Genomic DNA, 24632 nt, shown 5'->3' with positions numbered 1-24632 from the left:
GCTAGTCTCTACACTTCTCCAATCGTTAACCGCATGCGTGCGGTAGGATTTCCGCCCGTACGCTGGGATTTACGGATTCGCACTTTACATGACGAGCTGGGCTCGTCATGAGCGTGCGAGGAGGCTACCTCATGACGAGCCCAGCTCGTCATGAGCGTCGAAGGGGTTAAGCAATACCTGGAAATTGAAGGGCCTGCTGTGTCTGGTTCAACTGGGGATGGTACAGTAGAAGCTGTACATGCAGCAAACACAGATGCTCTTTTTAAAGCATTTTCATGCCTGAACAATAAAGGACAGGATCACTGTATAACAGCTAAGTGTCAGTACTCCTTAAAAGGACTTCTAATAAATGGTTCACCCCAAAGTTCCTGTAAAGAAAGCTTAACAAGGGGTGTCTAGATCCCTTGATGAAGTTATCTGAGATACCATAAATGTGTTTCATACTTTAATCGAAAATTTAAATACCTGGCTTTATCGCAACCAACATTTTAACTATCCCTTCCCCAAAATGTGTTTTTTCCCTCTTTCGTTTAGGAGTTTAAATCCCCAATGGGTGCTCAGACTAAGTTAGCCCCCACTCTGATGCTAAATATTTCTGTGACTCAGGCCCTGGAATATACTAATGTCAACTGTTCTAACAACTCAGTGCCAACAAGCTGTAGTACTTGAGCTGGAGTGAAGTCAGCCATCCTCTGATAATGATAATGCTGTGTGGTTCTTGAAAATCAAGAGCAGGTCCAGAGCAAGGGTGAATGAGTGAGTCTAGAACAAACTGTGTCATGATTTGCACGGTCCAAAGCATCTCTCAGATCAGTGAATGTGCTGCCCACAGGACGTTTCATAAGCAGAAATACAACTTTTTGCTAAAACTCAAGACATTTGAATCTGTTTTTGGTTTCTCACCTACATAACATAACTTGAAATGAAAGGCATGGACTTTTCATAATTGCTGTAAAGAGTAATTCTAAAAAAACAGGATTTTTGCTGGACCAACAATTTGGCTGTGTTGTTTATTCATCTACAACAAAGTGAGTCAATGAACTGCTTTTTTTTTCAAGACCATTCTTTTCACTCTAAAGCTTGTTATGTAACTGTTGCTATTTTTTCTTTTAAAGAAAAAGAGTATTTGTATATTTAATCAGACTGCATATTTTGATACTGGAAATCTAGCAATAAGCGTCCTGCTATAAGAAGCATCATCCATCAGCGATCCCCAGCCCTGATCTCTCTGATGCCATCGCCAAAAGAAAGGGCTGACTACATATTTCAGCAACATCAGCTGCATCCAAACAGCATCCATAGACTTATCGACAGCGACAAATGGCTGGAAATGACATCAGATATGTTTACATCGAAGTAAGTCACAATGCAATTTTGAGACATTTTGAAACACAAGAAAATCCTTGATTTGCAGAAAGAAATTTGAATTTAAAACCATAAGAATCATCAATTTTATGTACATGCATGTTTCTGAAAATCTGGAGAAGGAATTCTCGGATCTGTATACAGATTTGGATCCTGATTTTATTTTGTAAGTTAGAACATCATTGTGAAAAAAAATATTCTAGTACCACATAGTGATTTTGCGTTAGATGGTAATGGAAAATCATCCCGTTTCTGGAGGAAGTGCTAAATCTGGAAAAGAATCAAGAGGTGACATTTTCTCCAACGTTTTATCCCTATGGTTGATGTAAATCAGCTGAGGGATTCTTCACCAAATCTTGCGTTTCCTGCAAAAATCAGTACTTTTTCCACTAACAAATTAGGCCTTTGGTCAGGAACACATGTTAAATTTAAGCTACATAGACTGTTAAGATTATGCAAAGAGGAAGTCTACAGCTACACCCATACTTACTCAGAACACTGAGGACCCGAAATACTAACAGGCACATGCATCAAAGCCTTTTGCGATCGCAAACGGTGCGATTCGCAAAAATGGTCTGTTTGCGATCGCAAAATTAGCTTTTGCGATGCATCAAGGGTCAAGGCCCTCGCAATTTAAGAATTCTCAATTAATTGCGAGTTCTCAAATTGCGATTGCATTTAAGGAATCGCATTTTGCGATTCCTTAAATGCAATGCATGAAAGTAAAAAGATCAGCGATTTCGCTATTTGGGGGAGCACATTTCCATGAAGTTGAACTTCATGGTAATTTGCAAAAACTTTGAAAAATGCAGTTTTGTGCATTTTTCAAAGTTTCATGTTGCACACACACATGCCCTTATGGCATGTGTGTGCGCAACATATGTGCATGGATCAATTTCAGGGGTGCAACAGGGAGTCCTTTTGGCACCCTGGCACCCTTGCAATTGCATTCTCAATTGCGATTCTCTAATTGAGATTCGCAAATTGAGAATGTCTTCCCATTCATTCCTCAGGGCCTCTAGGCCCATAGAAATGAACGAGGAGGTATTCCTTAAGGCGAATCGCAATTAAGGAATGTTCAGAAATCGCTATTTTTTAAACGATTTCTACATGCATATGGTGTTGCGATTCCTTAATTGCGATTCCTTAAAAATCGCAATTAAGGAATTGCAAAAGCCAACAATGATGCATGTGCCTGTAAGTGATCAGTCGCAATTTGCGAACTGACTTTCTCCAACCTCTCTCTGGTTTTCATTTGTGGCCTATGTACTAATGGTCATATCACAAAAAATCAGTCACAGGGTTGCATAAAGGCCAGCCTAATTAAAATTAATTAGGCAGGTCGCCATTTACAACTCCCCCACGCCCCACAAATAGCCTAAAAACAAAGTGAAGGCAGCTTTCAAGGAACAGCAGGGGACAGTTTGGATGGTTATCAAATTGCTTCCCTTGGTGCATCCCCTAAAAAAGTATTTATAAAAGATTTAAGGGTTAATGAAAGAAACAAAGCGTTTCTTTGCTTGAGATTTACAACTGACCCCAAAGAACATGGCTCTTCTTATTCCCTTTTCAGGGACATAGTGGCATTACACACTTAATCGCATTACAGGAGATTTGGAACACTCCGGTTTTCTGACGCGGTTGGAAGAAAGTGGATTTACACATGCACATTTTCTTGAACTTTGATGTTTGAAGGTGATTACTGGCAGAAAACCGTTTTACCTAACAGACTTCAAATCCTCTAACGCCAACTTGCGGGAACATGTTGTGAACTGAAGGAGTAGGGCGAGGCAGCACTACCTGTGTACTAGGGTGTTAACATAGCAGGTTGTTGGCCCATCGCACTCTGACACAACTACTGGCCCTCCCAACAGAGTCCTGACTGTTGAAAAAAATAATAATAATAATAATTAAGAGTTCTGGTTGCAGCCTGTGGTTGGGTAATTTTCAAAGCGAAAAATACCCATAGACAACATGAATGACACATACGAATCAAAGTCACCAAAAGTAATTCATATTTTCTTTTTCTTTATGCTAACTTAAGAGAGCCCAACCGTTCTTACTTTTACTGCAGTACTGGGTTGCACAGAGGTCTTTGATTAATTTAAAGCCTTATAATGCAACATTTATGCATGGAATAAGACCTGCTACCCATTTAAAAAATGTAATCAATACAAAATGTCGTTGGTCATGTAATGCTTGTGTTGAGCAGATTTGATCCCATCTGCCTTAATCTTTGATTCCCTGTTTCCAAGTATTGAGTTGGTTCTATGTTGCATCTATAAGTTGTATCAGCTACTAGACCATTGTCCCTCAGAAACATTATATTTTGGAAACTATGCAACCATCACCTTTTTAAAGTATAATCATAGTGTACCACAGACAAAACAGGTCTTTTTGAGTTTGAAGTCTTCATCCTATCAACATTAAAAAAAAAAATAGCAGTCAAAGGAATCTTGTTAATCAAAGATAATACTTTCCCTAGCAAGCTAAAAGATATCTCCTCTCCAAGGGCCAGATGTAGGTCGCCAAATACCGGTCGGTAACGGCCGATTTCGGCCGTTACCGACCGGTATTTGGCTTTTGAGATGTAGGTGGGTCTGAATTTACAGAATCGGTATATTTACCGATTCGGTAAATTTACCACTTCGGTATTTTACCGAATCGGTATATATACCGAATCTGTAAATCCATATGTAGGTGACACTCTTAAGAGTGCCACAGGCCCTTAAGAGTCGGTATTTTACCACCAACATAAAAAAAAAAATAGCAGTCAAAGGAATCTTGTTAATCAAAGATAATACTTTCCCTAGCAAGCTAAAAGATATCTCCTCTCCAAGGGCCAGATGTAGGTCGCCAAATACCGGTCGGTATTTTACCACCCAATCCTATTGGGTGGTAAAATACCGAATTCAGGGGTGCATAGATGTGCATGCACACCTGTGCCATGTGACACACAGACATGCCCTTAGGGCATGTCTGTGTGCCACATGGCACACATGCCTGTACTTGGGGTGCTAGAGGGTGTCAAAGTGACACCCCCTGCACCCTTGCAGGATTCGGTATTTACCGAATCTGTAAATACCGATTCGGTATTTCACATTGATTCCTATGGGCTTCAAGGCCCATAGGAATCAATGTGAAATACCAAATCGGTATTTACAGATTCGGTAATATTTTACCTACATCTGCCTCCTTCCTATTTACCGACTCTTAAATACCGATTCGGTATGAGTCGGTATTTAAGAGTCGGTATAAAGGAATTACCTACATCTGGCCCCAAGTCCTTAGGTGCCATTAGTTTGTTGTGTTGCACATAACAAATGCCATTTAATCACAGTAATTCTGATCAAACAATGTGCATTAAATATTTGTAAATAGGTATGTTTCAGAATCAGATATTAGAGCAGCAAAGGTCTTTTTCCACTTCAAATCTGTAATCCATGTCGCTGTTCCCCCAATGGCGATGTAAGCGTAGAAGTCTGGTGTGAGCATTGGTTCATACTCTTACATATATGTATTAAAAAACACACAAGCTCTTTATGTGCCAAGCTTCTTCCTTGAGAATGGACACCTTCCTCTATACGCTATGATGCTCTTCCTCAGACCTCCAATGATGTAAAATATCTCCTCTGAAACTTACAATGTTGCATATATGTAGCTACCTTGCAGTTTCACAGATCCACGCAGCGTGCCCCTTTGAATTACTTTGCCCGTTAGAATTACATACAGCAAACTGAGAAAATGGGAAAGAGCTAAATAGGAAAGAATATGGGACTTGTAAACTACAGATGAGTTTTCCCTCAGGACAGGCTTTTAACATTCGGGAGCTTTTACAAATACAAAGTGTGCTTAAGAAATTTTTCCCGCTTCAGGTAAAGGAATCAAGGGAGAGAGTGAAAGTAATATACGATAACAATTCATGAAGAAAAAGCTTGGCAATGGGTAAAGTGGTTACACATGAGCAATAGACAGGCTGACAAAATGTTCTGTATCATCCAAGGGAAGTGAAGGAAGGAGGTTGGACTAAATCTGTAGGAGAAAGTTTGGCCTGAAGTTTCGCTCTTGAATGTTCAGATGCTTAGAGGAATGAATTTCAAGCGCATCCTGGTTAGTGAACTACACCCTCAAGAAACTGCATGAGTGAAATGTAAACATCCAAAGTAACTGCCCTAGGTGCGACTCAGTCGGCACGTAGGAGCACATGATTTGGAGTTGTCCAAGTCTGGCTGGATATTAGGATTGGGTAGGCTCTTGGAGCTCGGCTTGTACCAGGTGCTAAAGCCGTATTTTTAGGAAGTAATAGACATATTGGGAATTAGGACAAGGAGCATGCATGCTTGGTGGTACGTAGCTATTTTGACCTCTCGGTCAGTGATAACGCGACAATGGAAATCAAGGGACCCGCCCAATTCTCAAGCATGGTTCAATAAGCTGGTTGGAAATCAAGCGACCCGCCCAATTCTCAAGCATGGTTCAGTAAGCCGGTTGGAAATCAAGCGACCCGCCCAATTCTCAAGCATGGTTCAATAAGCTGGTTAGAGTTTACAGTAAATACTTTTTGTATGCTAAAAGGGCAGGGAGGGGTAGGAAGGTTTTTAAAGTGTGGCAGTGTTTTAAGTATTATATGGAAAACGCTTTAACTGAGGGTACTGCATAATAGTACTTTTTTTCATTTTACTCTCCTCTCTGCACCTTAGGTATTATGAGCGCATTCTAGTCTAATAACATTGGGGCTATTCGGTCGAGAAACTTAGAAAATTTGAATAGGAATGTAGGAATGGGAGGTGATGTGTCAAGCTGATGAGTTAACAAGTATTACCTAACATAAGGAAAAGTACTGCAACTGGGAGTACTTTATGATAGCATTTTCTTATTTTTCTAGCACTTTAGCAATTTTGAATGCACTTTCCTTTCAATATGTTCTCGATTTGTGTTTTCTTTTACTGCCTAAAAAAGGGGGAATGGTCAGTAGTATGGAGACTTGAACTTTTAGTTCATGTAAAAATAATGAATTAACCGAATGTATGAAAGTTATAAATGGAAACTGTAAAAATAATTGAATAAAGTTGTTTTAAAAAACTGTGCTAACTTTGTGCCGGTGGGTTCCGGCGCCGGTGGGTTCCGGTGCTTGGCACAAGCATAGTTATGTTGATACTGTCATTGGTAGCACTGGCAGGGGCAATGGGTGGTGCAAGCTGTAGTGGCCTCCTGTAGTATGCTACTACACTTGAGTGCCAAAATTGTGAGTGACATCTACTCTTTAGACTCTGTTAGTGTGATGGTACTCCTTTTTAATTCTGCACACTCCCTTCTTGAGCAGGATCTTTAATACAAAAAACTTCCCATGACTTGCGAACTACCTATGGAGTTTCTTCTAGTCCAGGGATTTCCAGCCTTTATTGTAGAAAGAGCTATTTATGTGGAATAAAACTCATCCTGGGCTACTCATATTATAAGATTTGTAGTTGTAACCACATTAGAAAAAATTACATTAGGGGCCACGAAATGCAATAATACTACCGGTGATCACCACAGTTCTTTAGGCATGGTTGTCAGAAGTAATGTAAAATAGGCTTTGCCAATGTGGAATGCCTCTATATGGGTAAAACATTACAGGCTACCTACAACGCCCCAAACACCAAGGAAATAATATTTGTAATAAGTCTCTTCCTAACCCCACATGATTCATCACAGAAATGGCAGTTTTAAATATATTTTGGAAAATTAACCATTTTTTGTTTTGATTACACACTTTTGAATTTTGGTATAAATATAATACTTCAACTAAACAAAATCTTCTGATGTGGTAGGCTGGGCTGCATACAGGAGAACTACGTACAGGTGGCTGGAGAGCTACCAGTAGCTATGAGCTACCGGTTGGAGAAGCCCGTTCTAGTCAGTCATGGGAGGAATACATACATGGCCAGGGTAAACTCTTCTAACATCGGTAACTTTACTTAGTTCTGGGGTACACTATTGCCTCCAAGCTATTTAGGTCTTAAGTAATTATCAACTCTTTATTGCTTTGATCTCAGAATCCGCACCTTCTATTTATTCTTGTATATGTCACCTCTACACTCTTCATACTTGTATTTGGAATCAGCTGTAAAGCACTTTAAGAGGTTACTGCTGCATCCCCTTTGTTTATTAACTGTAAGTTAATTATTCTGTTCCACTATACAATTCCCCTAGTTAACATTTTTAGATTCAATATAGGGCATATAGGTCCACTCCATTTCTCAAATCCTTATTGCACAGTTAGGGGTTCTCCTTTCAATTGACATCAACACTAAGCATATAGTCAATGTTAGCATGATTTGTTTTTCATTTAATCAGTTTCTTGAACATTATTCGTGTTGTTGGACTTGGCCTTGGAAACTTTATCAAAAAGGCAATTACTTTCAATATACATTTCAGGTTGCAGGATGGACAGATGTCCTATAAGCTGATATCAGCACAAATTGAAACCCTGGAAACGCTCGGCCAAAGTTTATAGCAGGACCTTGCAGTACTGATAAAAAAGCATCAGATGCATTTGGTGAGAGTAGGATTACTGGTATACTCTATGTCAAGCAGAGTTACACTAATTAAGAACCAAGATAGAATGCCTCTTATTTGGTAAGAACAACAAAAAGGTACAGTGCATACCGGGCTCAATGACATGAGCCTTGACAACTTCAAACCTCAACTTTCACAGGATCAAGTCACTTGGATTCGCCCTGGACACCAGCCTCACACTCAAGGAACAAAGCTGGCTAGGTGCCAGCTTTCTCTTCTAAAGAAAGTCAACCCCTTCCGGAAAGCAGCTTCAAAATTACTATTCAACCATTTGTACTCCTGCATCTGGATGGTGGTAGTGCACTACTCCATGGCCTCCCAGATTCCACTCTGGCACCCCTTAGGGGCACCCCACATGCCGCTGAACGCTCCATCCAAGGCTTTAAGAAATATGATCACCCACCCCCATTCTGATTAATCTCCATTGGCTCTCCTTAACATCTTCAAAACCAGCTGCATCATTTATATATCCATCATGACCAGCACCCCCCCCCCCTGAACTTGCAGACAAACTCACCATCTGTGGTGTTTCTTGGCACACCTGGTGTTTCTTGGCCCACCTGCGGCTGGGACACCATCACACTACAGACTAAGAAGTGCAAAAAAGAATAAACAAGACTGCTAGCCGTTTCGATCTATGCAGCCAGGAACTGGAAGGACATCTCCAGATCCATCAGGACCGCCCCAATGCTGCTCCAATTTAGGAGAGAGTTGAAGACTCACCTTTCTAAAGAATATTACATCACAGTGCATTAACTGTTCACAACCAAGCTTTCTCTCCAAGCTTTCTCTCCTATTAGCGTCATCCTGCCTTTTGGCTGGATTCTCTCTATAGAAATACCATTAACATACGTACATACAAGAACCACCAGAAATTGAATGGAAACTAGGTGGGATAGGTGATGGCAAATAAAGCTGAGAGCCCCACTAGGATGAAATGGAGACCAGTAGAGAAAGACTTCCAGACAGCTGACAAAAATGCACACCAGCACAGGAACAACAATGAATAGGACGAAACAGGAGCACCACATATGGCAGGAATCCAGGCGCTTTAGAATGCCGCCTAGGTGCAAAGAACGTGTGTATGGAGTTAATCATGTATATTGGCTTGCCAAAGAGATGGAAGTGTTCCAGGCATCAGGAATTGATGGATTGCTTTGGAGCTATAAGCATGTGCAGAAGGCTGCCACTTCTGTTGTGCTTATGTGCCTTGTCAAAGTTACACATGTGGTTTCCTCTTCAGGTGATGCCTGATCGACACAGACCATTCAATGTGTCTTACCGGCTTGTATCGGCACCATGTCAACGCATCTCCCCTGCACTTATCTGTAGCTCTCCCAAACAGGCTACAGTTCTTGTGTTACGTAGTCTCTGACGGTCTTAGATGCTGAATCCTCACAGGAACGCCACACTTTATCTCCCTGCACCTCTCCTAAGCATATCCGGCTTCTGAACATGCATTATCATACATGTCTCTTGGCGGTAATCTTATAAATGTCACCTGGCCAAACCGGCAAGCTTTCAACCTTTCAAGTATGTCTTGCCCTCCATTTATGAAATAATGAGCTGTTGCAGATGTTTTCTCTTAAATAAATCTACAGGTCAGCCTCAACTCGAGCCTGATTGAGAAGGCAAACAGGAGAGAGGGGTGGAATAGGGGAAGGGGAAGGTACCATATAGGGGGCACCAACTCTGCTCAGGTAAGAGTATTCTGAGAAACACAATCAGGTCTCAAAGGTTTCAAACTCCACACCCACCCGGGCCCAATATGGACCATTTTCTTACCAAACATTCAAGGAGACTGGAGAGCATGAAAACATCCAAGACAGTTCTCCACTTAATAAGTCTTGCCAGTCTCTGGAATTTTGAATAAGAAGATGGTTACACCTGCTGCTCAGCCAGTGTGACTGGAGTGTGGAATGTTGGTGTGTGGTGATGCTGTAGAATGTGGAGGTTTGAGAGAGTCAGCTGAAGAATGGGATGAGCAGCAGGAAGGCTGCTCCTGGTGGGGCTCTTCATGATAACATAATAAATCATCTTACCTAATCCACAACCGGTCTAAGGACCTCTTTTGATTACAACAAAGACCTCTGCCGTCTCCTGTGGGAGATCAGAGTTTTTGTCTCTGTACATCACCTTAAGCTTAGCTGGACCGGCATAGAGAAGCATCAATTCACATGGAACATAAATCTTTTTTAATGAGCTGTAGTTACTGTTGTCTTTTCATGGTATCCTGATTATAATTAGGGCTTCCGGTTTTATGGTATTTATTTTTTAGATATTTCCGTCTGTGTTTATCCATATTTATTTTTTGCTAATTTTATCTGTATTTATCCATATTTATTTTGGGTTTCGTGGAAAAATTAAGCTGAAATTAGTATATTTCCACATTTATTTAACCAATAAATATACACTCATGCTTGAATGTCTGCCAGGTTTGAGTGAGGTGAACACCCGCAGAAGATAAATCAGTGCACATAGATGAAAATATGCACGTTTCAGTATCAATCATGTGCATATCTACTGCTGTTAAATCCTCTTTACTAAAATGACTTTCTTTTACCCCCTTTATCTATCAATCCACACATCTATTGGCCTGGCAGTCATGGTAGACAGTATTTAGAATGACTCAAAAATCAACCCAATTTCCGTTTTTATCCACATTTAAAAATAAATACAGACAAGAAAATTTATGTTTTCCGTCTCTATCAATCTGTAAAAATCAGTAAAAACGGAAAACAGGGAGCCTTAATTATAATCCAGGAAAATCAGGGTTTTATGCCCTTCCAAAGAAATCCTATGATGGTTGCTGGCTTTCACGCATCATCTCCCTTTCTGCTTTGTTGGCAGTCGCTGTTCCCTTTGGATCTGCCTTTCCTTTAGGTTTCTTGATAGGCAGCGTGTATTCTTGCAGACCTTGATCTGAGAGGGAGGGTCTGGTAACATGACTTTACTAGCCAGGAGGCCAGAGGCCTTAGATTGAGATATGGAGTGCCCTTTCATCCGGGGGATGTTTCAGGGTTCCCAATATATGGATATTTGTGGCTCTTAATGAATCTTGCAGATAAGATAGTAAGATAGTCAGTACACCAGTGCTGATGCTGCACAAAAACAAAACTTGTGATGTTGTTTGGTTTCTATCTGCTTGCACGTCAGATACCAAAGGACCTCCATAAACGATGTTTGTTTTTATCTGGATGTTGCAGCCTCCTCCATTAAACGATGAATCCATACCTACCTGCTGTGTGGCTCCTTTCATGAGGGACACACTTTGTTGGAATAATTGCAGCTAGTCCAGCTGCGAAAAGAGCCCCGTCGTGGTCTACGGTCCTTGCTGGTGCCAACAGACACCAGCAGTAAGGTGCAGGAGGGTGCGTGATGGAAGTTATACGATGTAACCCCCGGCTTTGAAACTTACATCAACCCATCAGGGAATTATACTGTGTTATCTGAGATAGTGTCAGCAATTTACGGCGATTCGATGCCACAGTAATCCAATAACCAGAAGGCAGTGTGAGCTGCCTCCGCTCATTCTGGTGAGAGTCACGTGTATTTATGGGACTGTGGCCTGCTGAACTCTTTCACAACAGTCTGCCTATGAAGAAGTGCGCGCAGCGCACGAAACACATCGGCGAAAGGACCTCCATATACGATGTTTGTTTTCCATCTGGATGTTGCAGCCTCCTTCATTAAACGATGAATCCATACCTACCTGCTGTGTGGCTCCTTTCATGAGGGACACTCTTTGTTGGAATATATATATATATATACACACACACATATATATATATATATATATATATATATATATATATATATACACACACATATATATACATACATATATATACATATACATATATATATATACATATATCATCCTCCTTGTCTTTGAGATTTCTTTATGCATTGACACTATTGCCTCCTCTATTGAGATGACATTCTTCTAAATACTTTTAGTGAGGTGTTGCAGGTCTTTAAGGTCGGCTCAGGTAGCCCGCATGATGGATGGCTTTTGTGGATTCCTGGTGGTGTTGGTATCAAAAAAGTCTCGGTTCTCCCTCTCGGACTAATCGCTTCAGACAACTCGTTCAGGCAAATCTGGAAGCCAGCCAGGAGGAGATGAAACAGTGGTATGATCAGAACGCCACTCTGATCGAGTTTCAGACTGGACAAAAAGTATGGGTCATGGTCCCAGTGCGCTCCAGGATAAGTGGACCAGACCGTTTGAGGTGGTGGAGCGCAAGAGTATTGTCACCTACTTAGTGGACTTGCAGTCTCCTAGTAACCATTTGCGGGTCCTACATGTGAACCACCTGAAGCCCGACTTGGAGAGGTACGGAGTGGGCATTCTCCTAGCAACAGATGCTGGGATAGAAGAGGAGACTGAGCCTCTTTCTGACCTCCTGTCTGCAAAGGAGCAAAATGGGTCAGTGAACGGTTTGAACCTCTCTCCCGCCCTGACCCCGGAGCAGCAGAGTGACTACCACCAACTGTTGGGACAGTTTTCTGCTCTGTTCTCCCTGACCCCTGGCGTCACTCAGTGGTGCGTCCATGATGTGGACACTGGGGACAGTCCTCCAGTAAAATATAAGATTTACAGCGTGACTGACAGGATCAGAGCTTGCATCAAGGAGGAGGTCTCCAAGGTGTTAGCGCTAGGGGTGAACGAGCCCTCAAACAGCCCTTGGGCCAGCCCAGTGGTCTTGGTCCCTAAGGCTGTCGCACCCATTGCCACGCCAGAACTCCGGTTCTGTGTGGACTACCGAGGGCTCAATTCAGTCACCAGGACTGATGTGCACCCCATCCTCAGAGCTCATGAGCGCATCGATCGTTTGGGAGCTGCCCGGTACCTCAGCACGTTTGACTTAACGGCTGGGTACAGGCAGATTGCCTTAACTAATGGGGCAAAGGAGTGGTCAGCATTCTCCACACCAGATGAGCACTACCAATTGATGCTATTTGGGATGAAGAATGTCCCTGCCACCTTTCAAAGGTTGGTCAACCAGGTGTTGGTTGGGCTGGAGAATTTCAGTGCCGCCTACTTGGATGACATTGCAGTGTTCAGTGCCACTTGGGAGGAACATCTGCACCACCTCTGGGAAGTGTTGAAGGCTCTGCGGAGGGCAGGCCTCACGATCAAGACGAGTAAGTGCCAGATCGGGCAGGGTTCATTGGTGTACTTGGGACACCAGGTGGGGAGCGGTCAAGTGGCGCCCCTAAAGCCGAAGATTGATACCATTCTGGCTTGGGAAAACACCCCAAGACCCAGACAGAGGTGAGAGCCTTTTTAGGACTCACAGAGTATTACAGGTTATTTGTCAAGGGGTATGGCGCCATTGGTTGGTTTTTTTTGTCCTTATTTGCCTTGCCCCTTACTTAGGAGATACCAGCCACCTTGCGTGTCCCTGACCAAAAGGCGGAGCAAAGATACTCTTGCCCATCTCTGGCGCCAGAACCCGAGAATGTTATCCTGGTGGCAGAGAGGTCCCAAGAAGAAGGGGGATTTTAGGAACTTGGGCTGACTCCATCTAGGTGTATTTCAACCTATAGGACCAAAAACCGTAACTAGGCCAGACCGGGTCCAAGGAGTATTGATGGCATAATCATAGGACCCGGGGGAAAAAAAAAAAAAACCCGGAATACTATCTCCATTGTGTCAACAGATCCCAAAAGGCCAGGTTACGTTTTTTGCAAGATCTAGCCATGTCAACCTTCGATATTTCATATAGGGACGTGAGCCAACCAGAATGTGATGGAGCAATTTTCTCAACCCACTGTATACAAATCTGCCTCCTAGCCAGCAAAATGGCATAGAACAAGAAGGATCTAGCCTTGCCGGTGATGTTGTCCTCCAAGCCAAAGATGATAAGTGGCAGTGAGATTACTATTGATGTACTCAAAATAGAGTTCAGAGTAGACTTCACTTCCTCCCAGAACCGGCCGATGTCAGGGCACTCCATAAACATGTGGATGTCCGATGCTTCCAATAAATTGCATTTACTACATTTCTTGTCTGGGAGAAACTTGGAAAGTCTCAACGGTGTTATATATGCCCGATGGGCTGTGAACAGGTGGTTGCGTCTTAACCATGATGGCTTCACAACTTTATAAAGGAGCGCAAAAGTTCTTAACCATACCTCCTCACAGCCAGTCGCCTCTCCCCACAGCTCATCTGGGAGGGAAAAATCTCCATCGATTTCCTCCTGCAGCTGCCAATACCAGAAGGCCACCTCCTTGCCTCCCCTAAGTCTTTCCACTAGCAACTGCTCCAGGTAGCTTGACTTCCCAAAGTGTACGTCTTTACACCCCTGAGCCCTCCCCCAGCTTTCCAGCTGGATGAATTTAAATCTGGAAAGCGCTGGACCTATGCGATCGTGTAATTCATCCCGAACTATTACTGATCCGTCCGCCATTAACTCTCCCCATCTTGTAATCCCAGCCTCCTCTAATGAAGAGGATAAGCTGTCCCTTAGGCACACCGGTAGACCCGGAGAATCCCATATAGGAGCGAAATTAGAATAGTAGGACAGCCCCAATCTTTTTCTAATGGCTAACCATACCTTAGCCCATGACTGTAAAATGTTTAGCCTTATTTTTTTTAAGAATTTCTGGCTCCCAAACTTAAACAGAAATCCATCAGCTGGTAGATTTGCTCCGGTTAACATGGCTTTATACATTGTCCCCCCAGGAAGATTAGATGGTGTTTTTAGAAGCATCCTGGAATAAGATAACTGAAAGGCACATGCGTAGTATAATAAGTCAGGTAAGGCAAGACCTCCCTTTTCCCTCCTCCTCCTCAGCTTCTTCCATGCAATTCTAGTAGATTTGTAATTCCAAATAAAGGAATTGATCTCTCGCTGACACTTGCCAATCATCTTGACATCGAACCCTAAAGGAATGGCACCAAAAATAAATGTGAACTTAGGGAGAATACACATTTTCACCCTACCCATTATAGAGAGTGGCAGGTGAGTCCAAGATTTCAGTAGGCCTTTACATTCCTTGGATATTCGGTCTAAGTTAGCTTGTGCAATAGTACCGATGTCTTGGGTAATACGGGTCCCAAGATAGCGCATAGAGGTGGTGATATTTATGCCTAACCGTAAATCTGGAATATTCCAGACCATAACCTCAGTTTTGCTTGAGTTGATATTATAGCCCGAGACATTACCAAACTCTTCTGCCCTTTGGATCACAGCAGGGAAAGACAGTACCGGGTCCGAGGTAAAGATTAAAATATCGTCATCATAAAGTGCTATCCGCCTTCCCCACTCCTTAAATTTAAACAATGGAATATTTTCGTCTGCCCGCAAAACCTGAGCAAACGGCTCAATATATAAATTGAAAAGGAGGGGAGAAAGCGGACAGCCCTGCCTCGTACCTCTAGTGATCTTAAAGGGTTCTGTCAAGACCCCATTAATCAGCAACCTAGCCGAAGGAGCCCCATAAAGCAAGGCAATGCTTCTGCAAAAGCCCTTCCCAAAGTTAAACTTTTTTAGTACATCATAAAGATAGGGCCAATTGACCCTATCAAAGGCCTTTGCCGCGTCAAGAGTGAGGGTGGCCAGTGGAAGGGAAAAAGCCGAGGCAATATCTATTGCCCCTACCAAGTCGTGTGTAAGGTCCGAGAGATGGCGCCCTTTGATAAAACCTTTGTGGTCTTGATGGACAATGGTGCCTATTACTCTTCCCAATCTTGCTGACATTATGGTGGCAAAGATCTTATAGTCACTGTTCAGCAACGATATTGGCCTGTATGACCCACAGTCCGAAACATCCTTCCCTGGTTTTGGGAGGAGAACAATTGTGGCCTCACCCCATGATTTTGGCGGTAGCATCCCTTCTCTTAGGATACCATTAAAAAGGGTCGTCAATACTTGGACGTTAGCATCCCCCAAAGCTCTATAGATCTCTCCAGGAAGACCGTCTGGGCCAGATGCTTTCCCTTTTTTTGTTTGCCGTATTGCTTCCCTCACCTCCGCCTCCGTTATTACTGTCTCTAGGCTGTTGCTCTGTGCTATTGAGAGAGGAGGAAGCATAATCCCTTCCAGCCACGTGTCCCTTGCCGTCTGATCATTAGGTAGCTCTTCCCTATAGATTGCCTCAAAAAATTCAAAAAAGGCATTACCAATCTCTAGATTTGATACCCTTGGCGCCGCCTCCCCATCTACCTTGATTTCTCTAATGTACTTCAGGGCTTGGTCAGATTTTATTTTCCATGCCAATACTTTGCCCGCGGCCTCTCCGAACTCAAAGTGGGAAATCTTACATGCTTTCCACCTTTTGTTAACCCTCTCCTGTAAGATGTTTTCTAGTTGGAGCTTTAGCTCAGCCACTTTTGTCTGCTCCTCTAAGGAACCTAGAGACTGCCCTAGGTTTAACTCAATATTCTTCATTTCCTGCTCCAGACCGACTATCATTTCCTTGTATTTTTTACTCCGATAGGAGGCCCTACTAGTGATACACCCTCTTAGAAAGGCCTTGAAGGCCTCCCAGACCACAGCCAGGGATGAGGATTCAAGATTTATTTTAAAAAATGCAGTAGTTTCTGCGGCCAGAAAGTTGACTTCTTCTTCCTCGAGTAGGAGTGTCCGGTCAAATGACCAAGATGAATGTTCCATCCTGCTGTCGGATCTAAGGGAAAAAACAAGAGCCGAATGGTCCAACAGATGAGATGGGAGATACTCTTTCGCTGTCAGGGTGTCTTCCAAATTATAGCTGAACAGAGCGTAGTCGATTCTAGATTTGTGCTTGAATCTACTATTCCGGAAGGAAACCCCCATTTTACTACCTGCTCTTTCCCTCCATAGATCCGCCAGGCCAAGTTGGGTCATAATTGCTATTAGAGTTTGCCTGGACCTTGGTGAACTACAGGCTCTCGAATTTACTGATTTATCCAACCTAAGATTCAGCACGATGTTAAAATCGCCCATCCAGATCACCGGATCCTGAGAAAGTACCAGATGATTCCTAATGGTATCCAGATGCGTTGGATCATCTGAATTAGGGCCATAATAGCCCACCAAGGTACAGCTCCGACCAGCCAACGAGACTCTCAGTATCAACCATCTCCCTGTATGGTCTTCTATGTGATCCAGAATCTGGGCTTTAGCAGCTTTTTTGAAGATAAATAGTACCCCCCTGATATTAGCATTATGGTCAGTAGAGCAGAATTTATCGACCCATCTCTGTAATGCCATGGCACCATTGTTGCCCCCTTGACAGAGCTGACTTCCAGGAAGCAGCCCAAAGAAGTGAACTGGACTCACACCTGCCAGAAAGCTTTTGATGCCCTGAAATCGGCCATGTGCACGGCTCCCGTGCTTAAGGCACCCAACTTCTCAGAAGAGTTCATTGTGCAGACAGATGCTTCAGAGCATGGTGTGGGGGCTGTGCTCTCACAGCTAAATGAAGAGGGTCTAGACTAGCCTGTAGCCTTCATTGGTAGGAGGTTACTTCCACAGGAACAGAGGTGGAGTGTGATTGAGCGTAAGACATTTGCTGTGGTCTGGGCGCTGAAGAAGCTGAGGCCATACTTGTTTGGGACTCACTTCCGGGTTCAGACAGACCACAGGTCCCTCAGATGGTTGATGCAGATGAGGAGTGAGAATACAAAGCTGTTGAGGTGGTCCATTTCCCTACAGGGGATGGACTTCACGGTGGAACACTACCCTGGTACAGAACACGCCAATGCTGATGGTCTGTCCAGATTTTTCCGCCTTAGTGAAGAGAACTCCAAGAGGGTGGGTAGTTCTCCCCACATTTCAGATGGAGGGGACATGTGCTAGACCTGGCACTATTGTCATGGGTCTCCCCTGCATTTTTTGCCTTTGCCTCCTGTGTTGGACTCCGTTCTGCTGGTCTAGATGCTTTGGGCACTTTGCCACTGCTGTTCAGTGCCGAAGTGCAAGTGCTCCCTTTGTAAATTCTTAATACGGATAAGTGATTCCATGATTGGCATATTTGATTTACTTGTCAGACCCTAGTATTGTGCACTGTTTGTGCCCAGGGCCTGTAAATCAAATGCCGCTAATGGGCTGCAGCACTGATTGTGCCGCCCACAGAAGCAGCCTGTAAATTGTAACTCTGGTCTGCCATTGCAGAGCTTGTGTGCAGTCTAGTACTGCCATGTGGACTCGGTAAGTGCACCCACTTGCCGGGTCCTAACCTTCCCTTTTCTTATATGTCAGACACCCCTAAGGTTGGCCCCTGTGGGCAGGGTGCAGTGTATGTGAAAGGTAGGACATACCCTGATGTGTGTGGTATGTCCTGATAGTGAATTACTGCCAGTTTCGTTTTTCACTATTGCAAGGCTACCTGTTTGCATAGGACAGACTGGGAGTTTGTTTATAACATCTTATAAACATAACTGGCCCTAGGAACAAGGTAGAAAAATAAAGTGTAGTATGCCTGAACTCAGAATGTTAAAATGCATCTTTTAGTGAGGGTGATTTTTACATTCAGTGTTTGAAATGCCACTTTTAGAAAGTAGGTATGTTCTTCCCTAACCATCCAATGTGCCTCTGCTAGGGTTGGGTACTGCATGCCTGGCTTTTGGATGACAGGGGCTGGAGAGGGGCAGTGGCTCGAGAAGTCTGATGAGTCAGGGCTGGGCTGAATAGACTTGGGATGCATTTAGAGTAAGGGGAGGAGATTTCACCTGAATGGACCTGGTCTGCCTGCAATAATGCTGTCTCCACCTCCTGCCAGGAAGCTGCACCAGTGAGGAAAGAACTGGTTTTGGCTGGCTACAGACACCCTCTGCCTTCAGACCATAAAGGATTTTGGTGTATAAAAAGAGGGGCCCACAACCCAGACTTTTAGATCACTTCTGGGAATCAAGAGGAACCTTTGCCAAGGAGAAGAGCCAGAGAAGCTGCAGAGGAATACTGTCCCTGTGCTGTGTGCTGTCTGGGGTTGGCCTGCAGTAGCTACTTGCTGCCAATGAAAGGAGAAAAGGACTTTGCTGTTTGTTTTGTCACCTGCTCGAAGAAAAGATCTCCAAGGGCTTGAAACTGAGCTTCAGAAGTCTCAGGGACAGGGACACAAAGACTTCACCACCAGCTGCCCTGAATTTCCTTGCAGGGAATTCCACCCTGCAAAGAGGTGCCTGCTGCTGTGTAGGACCTATAGAGACTGTTTGTCGCTGGTAACTGTGAAATCGACACTATATCGAAGAAGCGTGTCGCAGCACCTGCGGCAGCTCGAGGAATTGCCGCACAACACATCGGGCGCAATGATCTCCGAAGTCCAAGATCACCGCACTGATCCCGACGCAAGCCTACTGTGCGGCTGCACGAAACCACGCATCGTACCAGATCGACGCCTCACATCGAGGCACCAAGACTATTGCATCAATGGGGGACGCAGTACGAAACCGATGCATCGACCTCCCCAGGCAGTAAGAAACCGACGCATCACCTCCTCTCCGGTAAGGAACCGACACATCACTTCCCCTGCGCTGCAGTAAAGAACCAACGCATCACCTCCCCCGAAGCAAGGAACCGATGCATCACCTTCCCTGCGTGTAAGGAACCAATGCATCACCTTCCCTGCGGCCATTTTGTTTGTTTTACGTGACGCATCCAAGGTACTGTGTGAGAAAAGTGTTGTATTTACAACTTGCATTGAACTGAACTATTTCTACCATTTGAAAGCCTTATTTGTAATACTGTATTGTGGATTTTTGTTGTTTGGTCTTGTTTTGGCTTAGATAAAGATTACTTATTTTTCTAAACTGGTGTGTTGTCCATTTGTAGTGTTTTCACTGTATTACTGTATGTGTTCACAAATGCTTTACACACAGCCTCAGAGATAAGCCAGTCTGCTTGTGCCAAGCTATCAAGGGGGTGAGCAGGGGTTATTTTAGGAGTGTGTCCCCCTTACCCTGACTAGAAGCAAGGGTCTCTATTTGTACAAAGGTACCTACCTCTGCCAACTAGAGACCACCATTTCGAACACTCCTCCATGTGGAGTAGGCGCGTTTTAATGTTGGTCCGGGGCTAACCCATGAGACCTGGCACACAACATTTGTTAGGACTGCAATGAGGAATAGTAAGATTCAGATTGGTGGGTTAATCAGTAAACTATCTGGTTAGTTCTTCTTTACTAGATACAAGTAGTCCAAATCGCTAGACACAGGCCCCTTACTCATAAAAAGATAGGAACATATTGCCCCTTTCTGTGTTGGTCTACATTTGCTTCCAGGAGTAAGACAAACATTGAAGGTTCTGTGTCATTCACTTATAGCCAAATGTATAATAATTTCAAATAGCAATTACCAAATTGCGATTCTCTACAAATCGCAATTAGGTAATCGCTATTTGAATGTATGAAACTCCATGAGTTTTGTTTAGCAGTTCCTAATGGGTCGCAAATTGACCTACCTTATTAATAATAATAAGGCAGGTCGCAATTTGGGACCCATTGGAATTGCTAAAATGACAGGGATGGTGGCCTGCTGTGGTCATCAGACCACCATGTCTGTCATTGCTTTTAAATAAAGCAATTTGCTTTTTTAAATGCAGCCAGTTTTCCTTAAAGGAAAACGTATTGCGTTTAAAAAAGAAAAGTTTTCTTTTAATTTTTCAAGAGCAGGCAGTGGTCCGTGGGACCACTGCCTGCTCTTAAAAAACATTTTTACGAGCATTCGCAAACGGGAAGGGGTTCCTTGGGGACCCCTTCCCAATTGCAAATGGGTTACCACCAACTTGAAGTAGATGATAAAATGTGAATGTTTTGCGACCGCATTTAGGTCGCAAAACATCCTACATACCTCTGCGATTCGGTATTAGGATGTCCTAAACACGCCCCTTCCTAATACTGAAACAGTATGTATTCACAATTCCAGATTGCAATTCAGTAACATGTTACCGAATCGCAGATTAGAATTTCGTACATACCAAAAGGCATTTTACTGGTCGCAAATGGCTCGATTCTGTGACTCGGGCCACTTGCGACCAGTAAAATGCATGATACATGTGGCCCTTAGCATTTTATATGCGAGGGGTGGGTGCCCCATTCATCGGAAACATGTCAAAAACTACTCCCATTTTCAGACTGTAGATCGTGCAGTCAAAAACTCTTTATTGTCCAGAACTTTTATAAAAGTGACGGAAGGAGGTCAGACATTCTCAGGTCTTTCTCCATCCCTTCTGCAGTTTGTGTTACAGAAAATATTTCTTATTTCAAAATCAGACGTAAAAATAAACATTGGTGGCATTTGATCAAGCTACTTTTCAGAATGATGATACATTTACAAATAAGTTCCTTTCCAATAAGTTTGTTAGTTGCATTTTGAAAAAATAAGGTTAAAAATAAGGGGCCAATGTACTATGATTAAATTCCCAAAAAGTGTTCGCAAAATGCCCACTTTTTTGAAACTTCAATCACATTTTGCCAGCTAACCTATGGTAATAGTTCAGTGAGCAAAATATAGAATTGCAGAGAGTAGCAGAAGGACCCGCCCAATTAATATTCATTAGGGAGGTTGCAATTTGTGACCCTCTGCAATTGGCTAAAATCACAGGGATAGTGCCCTACAAGGTACAGCAGACCACCATCCCTGTGACTGCATTCCTAAATGGAGAAAGTATTTTTTTAAAGCCACCAGGATTGCTTGAAGGAACCGGGGCCTCTCTAAAAAAAAGTTAATGTTTGGAAAAACTTCAGTAAAATAGGCAGTGATCCTCAAGATCACAGCCTTCTCCCCCAAAGCTGCCACCCTGATTCGCAAAGAGCAAATGATCCAAAAGTTATCACTCCAGCCTGGGAGTCAGTAACTAATTACTGGTTTGGGACAGGAATACATACCATACCGACTCACAATTTGAAATGAATTTGGTAATCAAGAAAGCCTTCCAAATTGCGATTCGGTATGGGTTGGAAATCCTATTTTGCAATTCAGAAAAACTTTTGATATGATTTTGTGAAACCCAGGGTTTGCTGCCGCAAAAACTCTTAGACATCTTGGGGATATGTATCAAATACCGTTATTGTGATTCCCAAATAGTGATTTTAGAGAATCGCTATTTGAGAATCACAAAACGGGATGTAATTAAAGATGTTGCAAATATTTTGCGCTTCCTTGGCATTCCTTAATTGCGATTAGCAAATTGCGAATCGCAATTAAGGAATACCTTCCCATTCATTCCAATGGGCTAGGAGGCCCATAGGAATGAATGGGAAGACATTCTCAATTTGCCATTCGCCTTTAGAGAATCGCAAATTGAGAATGCAATTTCAAGGATGCCAGGGTGTCAAGAGGACACCCTGTTGCACCCCTGAAATATGTATGTGTGCACATGTAGCGCACATACATGTGCGCCATATGGCACTTTGAAAAATGCAAAAAAGTGAATTTTTCAAAGAAATCACAAATTACCACCAACTTGAAGTTGTTGGTAATTTGCGATTCCTTAAGGCCAAATTGACTTTTTTCTGTGCTTCATACATTGCATTTAAGGAATTGCAATTTACAATTCCTTAAATGCAATCGCAAAATAGAGAATCGCAAATGTTGCGATTCTCAAATTTGCGATGCCCTTTCGAGATGATCCATCCCAAAAGGCCTTTTCCCGTTCGCAAACGGGCCGATTCTGAGAATCGGCCTGTTTGCGAACGGGAAAAGGGCTTGATACATATGCACCTTAGTCATAGATTTTGTCCAGGAATCATCTGGCCTCAGACTTGTAAATCAAAAGCAGTTTTCTACAAGACTGCCTACACTGTTTGCTTACGTTCACAAGACTTTTTTTTTGTGGGACCTGGTTACAGGCATGCAATCGAGCTGGAAAGAATAGAGCTTTAGAATGCGGTCAATTTGTTTTAAATTATCCATAATGCCTCAAAACTGTCCCTTTTCAAACTATAATTTGAAAATTCAGGCATGCAGCAGCTAAAAACAGGATGTCTTTGCAAACCCTTTAAATACACAACAAATTTGATCCTTCCTTGTTTCAGATGGCAATGGTAGAAAGGTAATATGGCATTAGAGTGAGTGAAAACATTTACCATATTTATATTCGTATTTATATGTTTTTTATGCAGAGGGCCACCCCAGGGGCATTAGAGTTGTCAATGCTTCTTTCTAGAATTTAGAATTTTTATATCCCGTATTGGCCTTGTGATATCAACCTAGAAGGTAGTGGTCAGAAATGGAGGTCTAATTCAAGGATATTGCATTCTATGTAAGGGTATTTACTTTTACTCTGCAGTTGCAGAGACTAAGAGCCCTTGTGTTACCTAAGACATGGTAGGGTGTAGTTACACAATATTCCATGGAAAGATGAGGTTATTTCCTGGTCTAAAATGGAAGCGATCGATGGGAAAAAAGAATACCACACTGCCAGACGAGAAGGTATATTCAGTAAACTTGTCTTGCATTAAGTGAAATTGCCAATATCTGAATTATCCGCCACTGTTATGAAACTTATTTCTGCCTCTTTGTGTTAAGCAATTGTAAGTTTTCACAATACAGCTTTGGGCCTTTGCCAGCAAAGACACGCCTGCTGCTTAACCAGAGACGCGTATCTAAGCTTGCCAACTTAAACAGGACTAGCCGAGGGAAACATCTGACGAATGACACACACACACACAGATACAGACATGCCCCAGATTGCTTAACTGCACACGTTTGGACAGAGTTAACGATTTCTTGCCCTGACTCATCACAGTGCCTCAGTCCTATCCAGCACAGTTACCTGTGGGAACTGGATATTCAAGGGTTCAGGGATATGGCAAGAGAGTGGGTTAAACCATTACACCTCCCTGCTCTGATCTCAGCAGGACTAGTGTGAGGGTCCCATCACAGCTTTCCTTCTCTCATATGACAAGCATGAGGCGGATGAAACAAATTTGTGGGGAGTGTCTAAAATGGGAACAAGGCGCGACCTGTCCCTTAGCCTGCACAGGAATTCCTAACATCTTAACTATACAAATGCAGGAATACCCTTGCTGATCACGTTGAAACAGGGAAGCACCAATAAACAACCAACTTGATTTAATAATCGGTTTGGAAACGTGAATCATTCCTTCTTAATAGACCATCTGAAATTCCTCTTTCCATTCAGCGCCTTGGGACCCTCCCGGGTATGTAGTGCGCTTCACAAATGACTGACTGGTTGATTGATTGATTGATTCAGATACTCAAATCAAAAGCTCATCCACAAAGGCATGGTTTTTTTGGTGGTTGCCCTATATGTGATAGCACTCAACAGAGCTCTGCCAGGAAACATGCCGCCTTTGACTGTCTGGTTTTGGGTCTACACCATCCAAAAAATGATGTTTGACATTATTTATATCTTATCATAAGATACACTTTGTTCATGTGGCTAAACACAGAACACATAACCTTGCAAGTCGTGGAATCTTGAGACAATGTCTGCCTAGGAAATGTCAACTTGCATTGACACTGTCGAAGAGTGCCGTGTACACCACTTTTAACGCTTTTACTCCTTTTAAACAAATCTTTCAATTTTGAATCTGTCTGCGTGCTCACTGGATGATCTGCCCTTTTATCACGTGAAAATACACAACGTTCGAGTTGGAGCGAAACTTCACTCCAAATCCAGGGGCACAGCTGAATGTCACATGTTCAGTGACTTTTTCATCTCTTTTCCATACAAATTAATCCAAATTAATCCATGTACTCCAAGACTTTTGATTTCATTCCATTTTATTTACTTTGATCTTTCCACATTTGA

The 24632-nt window shown here is 42.9% G+C and overlaps 1 protein-coding gene across 1 annotated transcript in view; it reads left to right on the top strand.

The window, feature by feature from the left end:
* The window catches only part of PPP1R36 (protein phosphatase 1 regulatory subunit 36), a 433561-nt gene that overhangs the window by 365300 nt on the left and 43629 nt on the right, over positions 1-24632 (top strand). Inside the window, exon 10 of the mRNA XM_078660312.1 lies at positions 1171-1356. Coding sequence (XP_078516438.1) covers positions 1171-1356 — 186 coding nt within the window. The remainder of the gene's footprint in view (positions 1-1170; positions 1357-24632) is intronic.

This window comes from Lissotriton helveticus, chromosome 9 (assembly GCF_964261635.1).
Source record: "Lissotriton helveticus chromosome 9, aLisHel1.1, whole genome shotgun sequence".
In the NCBI taxonomy this organism is placed as follows: Eukaryota; Metazoa; Chordata; class Amphibia; order Caudata; family Salamandridae; genus Lissotriton; species Lissotriton helveticus.
The sequence above is the reverse complement of the archived record's forward strand: the minus strand, read 5'-3'. Positions and strand labels throughout refer to the sequence as shown.